This window comes from Aplysia californica, unplaced genomic scaffold (assembly GCF_000002075.1).
Source record: "Aplysia californica isolate F4 #8 unplaced genomic scaffold, AplCal3.0 scaffold00645, whole genome shotgun sequence".
Lineage (NCBI taxonomy): Eukaryota > Metazoa > Mollusca > Gastropoda > Aplysiida > Aplysiidae > Aplysia > Aplysia californica.
The window spans coordinates 33,160-38,403 of record NW_004797915.1 but is presented as its reverse complement, the minus strand read 5'-3'; the positions used below and the strand labels follow the sequence as shown (position 1 = coordinate 38,403).

Here is a 5,244-nt window from a genome sequence, read left to right as displayed (position 1 = left end):
TAGTTCATAAGTCAAATCATACATCAGCCATCGTTCAGGTTGTAGTTTAAGTCATGCGATGATACGACATAAGTCATGATTGTCCTCAGTCAGGTTGCCCTTAAGTCAAATAATAATAATAATAATGATAATGATAATAACAATAATAATAATAATAATAATAATAATAATAATAATATATTATTATTAATAATAATAATAATAATAGAAATACGTAAGTCATGATTGCCATGAGAACATTACACCGGTTGGAAGACAAAAATAACATTATAACGTTTTATTTTAAACGGAAGTCACAGTTGTCAAAAATAACATTATAACGTTTAATTTTAAACATAAGTCACAGTTCTCAAAAATAACATTATAACGTTTTATTTTAAACATAAGTCACAGTTGTCAAAAACAACATTATAACATATTAAATTAAACATAAGTCACAGTTGTCAGTAAAGGTATACTTGGATCCTCAATTCAGAAGTAACTTGACCCTGTGCACAGATCCAGAGTCAAAATGGAAAGGGGGGGGGGGCACAGTGGGGTCGGCGCTGTGTCTTACAGGAAAAGGAATCAGGTGAACCCCCATAAGACATGGGGGTCGGGGTGGGGTGGCGGGGGGTGTTAGACTTTACTTTTACTTTTACCCTGTCGTCATCAACAATGTAGATACGAGTCACCGATTGCTCCCCTTGCGAACGGGCTCTCCACAAACTGAGAGTTGTGTCCCCTGAAAGAAGGTTTGAGATCGAGGTAGCTATTTTGACCTTGACCCTGCGTGAGAGAGGTCACACACGAGAGGTCAGGGCCACTGGGACAACTTCTCTTCTCCTGACTGGACTCGGACTTGGCCGAGCTGTCACCGGGGAAACTTTCCTCAAAGGAACTTTTCCTTGTGGTTCTGAGGGGCAGCTCCGGGCTACCGGAGATCTCCAACACTGAGGTCTGAGCGGTGGGCGGAGCTTCCAATACTGTGGGCAGGCCGGTTGGTGGAGTCTCCAGCACTGTAGGTGGGGCGGTGGGCGGAGTCTCCAAAACTGCGGGCGGGGCAGTGGGAGGGGAAATGGGTATGGCGTTGGGTGGACTGGACTCTCCCATGATTGTGAATTTTGGGATGCTGTTTGTGTTGTTGTTGTTGTTGTTGTTGTTGCTGATGTTGTTGTTGCTGCTGTTGTTGTTGTTGCTGCTGTTGTTGTTGTCGATGATGTTAATGCTGTGAGGATCATTGCCAGTGTTGTGGAAAGTGTTGTGACCGGCATGTCTCCAGGGACTTGAGGCCATGTCATGTCGGCCGTCGACATTTTGCTCGGTCGGGGATTTCCTCAGTGGCTGGCTGTGTGCTAAAGAAGAGCCCAGCTCACAGGCCGGGAAGATGGGCAGACCGGAAGCGTCGCTGCTGTGAGCAGACGAACAGGGTGACGCAGACTGGTCAATGATGTCATGCTGGCGGCCGTGTGGGCAGTCTGTGACGTCACCGGGGCTGTAGTCCTTCAACAGCTGCTGGTGAGCCATCTCGAAGTATGGCGGCCGTTTGTGCATGAAGGGGTTCTCCAGGCAGAAGGCTGAGCAGTAAACGTCATCGAGTTTGTTTGTGGACTGGGTACTTTGCTGTTTGGATAACACTTCATGTGGTAAAGAGGAAGAATTGGGAGTCAGGCTGCTCGAAGTGTGTCCAAGGTCTGGCACTTTGGGCAATTTGACGCCGCTATGGGGGTGGATGGCTTCGGGTTTTGGAAGCGAGGATCTCTCGTGGAGTTTCTCGTAGGAAAAATTGAGATCTGAAGTCACGTGACTAGCTAAAGAGGAAGTGTCTGGAGCTATTCTTCCCGTCAGACCTAAAGACGGTTCCAGGAAGCTGGAGAGACCGGAGAACATGGTGCTGTTTGCTGTTGACTGTTTGTACGACTGTGGGGGAATACTGGGTGTGGCAGTGAACACAGAACAAGACGGGCTCTTCGGGAAGTTTTCTATAGAGCTGTGCACGGGGCTCGGGACTAGAGTGTCCGTGTAGAAACCTTTGGACCGGAGGATGTCGTGGGGTCTGGGAGGGGTGAGCAGGTCAGCGAGCAGCGAGGAGGGGGTGGAGTCGAATCCCGAGTTGTGAAGCTTGCCCGGGAGGAGAAAGTCCGTGTGTGTCTGATGGTGCTGCTCTCTCACGTCGAGTGGCGCCGGGAACCGAAAGTCGAGCTCTGACCGAGCTTTGAAGTCGTGGTGGTCAAAGTTGCTCAAGGATCGATGTGCGCGCAGGAAGTCCGACTTTCCGAAGGTGTCTGTGTAGCTAGGCAACGACATGGACAGGCTGGTGGACATGGGCGTGTGCTCGCCGGAACCTGGCGCTGACGTCACCAGATATTGTCTGTGCTGAGATCCCGGCTGGACAGACAAACTACGAACTAACGGTGCCTTGTCTGGGCATGTCGGAGATGTCAGAGTGCCCGGACTGCCGACGTAAGAGCCGCTTGAGGGCGACACACAGCCGTCTGTGGACGGAGACAGCTGGGAGTATTTCTCCGACTCTGTTAAAGTCTCCGCAGCTTGTTTGGCGAAAACGTTCATGGCAAGGAGAGAGTTTTCTCCCTCACTGTTCGCTCTTGTGCTCTGTTTGGCGACATACTCGCTACCACACAGGCTTTTGGTGGGGATTGTAGGGGATACTGGCACGTCGTGGGAGCGAGGGAGTTCGCATCTCATTTCTCTACCCAGAGAGGGGAGGGGTGGGTACAGGAAGGGCTGGGGGGAGCTTATGTCTTTGCCCATGAAGTAGGCGGAGTCGTTGTAGAGAGAGGGCGGGGCTTTGTACGCGTCTGGGGAGCTGTGGCTGTACGGAGGGGTGAGGTGGTGGGGGGAGGGGAAATGAATCTGGTGCGGGTGGTGGCGGTGGGGAGGGGGAAGTAAGTGTTCTGATTGACCGCCAGATGGGTGATGTGGGTACTGGTGGGCGTGGGAAGGGTGGGCTGAGAGCCAGGGCTCGTAGGCGTGAGGCATCCCTCCGGGGGACTGGTGAAAGTTTTCCTGCTGCAGGTCTAGCTGGAGATAGTTGCCGTCAGATAACACAGTGTTGTTGCTGTTGTTGTTGGCAATGCTGATGTTGTTGTTGTCGTCGTTGTTGCTGCTGTTGGGGGTGGTGCTGCTATTATTAGTTCTGGCGTTGTTGTCGTAAGGCAGGTGGTTTTGGTGGTGATGAAGCTGTTGCTGCTGCTGATGATGCTGCTGTTGCTGATGCTGTTCGTGAGGTGAAAGATGTAGGAGATGGTTCGCACCAGCCATGTTCCTGTCTCTGGCAGCGTCAAACACAGGCGGGACAACAGTCTGATAGCCGACATTTATGTGGAGTCGGTCGTTCTCGGAGTTGTTTCCCTCGTGGTTCACATCTGTGCCAGAGACCAAACTACCGCTGCTGGTGTTGTTGAAGTGACCAACACTGACCAGGTCTTTGGGGGTGTGGCCCGACTCTTCTGTCGTCAGGTGACTGAGGGCCGCTGATGTCACTGTGGGAGACAGACAGACAAACACACTGAAGTGAGACCACAGTAGAGGGAGAAGAAAAAATCCCCACTGGAAGCCTAGTACTAGCGTTTGTTTTTTTAACGGGTCAGAACGCTATATAACTGCTATTATTGAAGACCATTATGAAAAAAATACTCGAAGGAAAATGTGGGTCAAAAACACTCGATTTCCTTGTACCTAGAAAAACCCCCACTCGATTTGTTCGTACATAAAACAGAGATTCACTCTATCAGTTTGGACAATCCGTTTTGTAAAACATATAACGGCACAGCAGCACAGTCGTTATACATACAAAATCACACACATAAAGTAACACACACACACACACACACACACACACACACACACACACACACACACACACACACACACACACAGGTAGATAATAAATAAAAGTGTATACATATATACGCTTCGCAATTGCACCCAGAAGATCGAAGTTCAATTCTTGTGAGGAGAGAATTCATATTGAGTATCTTAGTCTTTTTCCTGGGACTTTAAATCCTTCTCATCCATCCAGGGTGACCCTGTCAGGCAAGGCAGAAGCCCTTCTACAAAACAATATAAACTGTGCTAATTTAATGGAAGCATAAATAAATCTATATCAAAACAGAGAAAGCGTTGTTAGGCTACCGGACTCGTAGTCGAGAGGTTACAAGTTCGAAGATTTCAGGCTCAGGCCCAACGCTGTGTCCTCGGGAAAGGCATTTCACACACATTTTCCTCACTTCACCCAGGCAAGAACGGGTACCCGGCCATAGACAGTGAAAGGTCTTGTCAGTATGTTAGTGTCATAGCACCCAGAAAAGGCAGCTTGCACGGTATGCTTCCCAGAAAGTTGAGATTGTTTCAGAATGCTATCATCAAGTCTGCTGAGGTAATAAAATAGATTGTAAAGCGAATGAATGGATAACCATGATCGCCGATGTCTGTCGCAGATCTTGCACTGGATGATAATGAAAGCGCACAGAGCTGGCTGCTGAGCGGGAATTTGGACAATACAAATGGTATTTGTGAGGCAACGTAGTGGAATCAGGCTCTCGTCAATTTTGAGGCATGTAGAGTTATCGGTATCATCTTAAAGCTTGTTCACTTGTCTTTATTTGAATGAAAAAAATATCCATTTATCTAAAATACAAGTCGAGATATTTCCAAATAAAAGAGGTGGGGTCACTTGTTTTCAGAGGTAAAATTAGTGAGAAAATGGCCGCCAAAGATTAGTTATTTCCTTAAATTAAGTGTCCGTGGTAACTGAAAATTTACATTTTTTGTGCCTTTAATCAACATTTTTCTGAAAAATCCACACAGAAATTAGTTCTTTAATGGGCATGAAAGGTGTTCAGCCAAAAAACGAAAATTTAATAAAAATTCACAAACTTGCAGTAAAATGCAAGTTTCTTCACTTTGATTATTTTGCCGAGAGCCTGATTCCACCACGCTGCCTCACATTTATCTCTTATTAGACTTACATTCCCTAAGGTTGGTCAGAGACAGGTTGTTGGCTGACCACTCGGACACGGTCTGGTAAAAGCTGCTCATGGACACACCGCTCACGGTCATCTTGTAGGATTCGAACAGCGGCCGCATGATGAAGGAGAACTGAAGGGTCGGTCAAGGGGAATAGGTCTGTTGCTGGTACAGTAATGTCTAGGAGTGTCTAAGGCAACAATGCCTCTCTCTCTCTCTCTCTCTCTCTCTCTCTCTCTCTCTCTCTCTCTCTCTCTCTCTCTTCAACAATATACT

At 47.8% G+C, this 5,244-nt stretch overlaps 1 protein-coding gene across 1 annotated transcript; it reads right to left on the bottom strand.

Moving 5' to 3' along the window:
• Window positions 1-524: 524 nt before the first annotated feature.
• LOC106013078 lies at window positions 525-3,195 on the bottom strand (the record flags this gene model as incomplete). Its single annotated transcript, XM_013087842.2, is given in 1 exon segment — window positions 525-3,195. A coding segment is annotated over 1 exon segment (2,544 nt), but the record flags the coding sequence as incomplete, so codon positions are not given.
• Window positions 3,196-5,244: the final 2,049 nt, after the last annotated feature.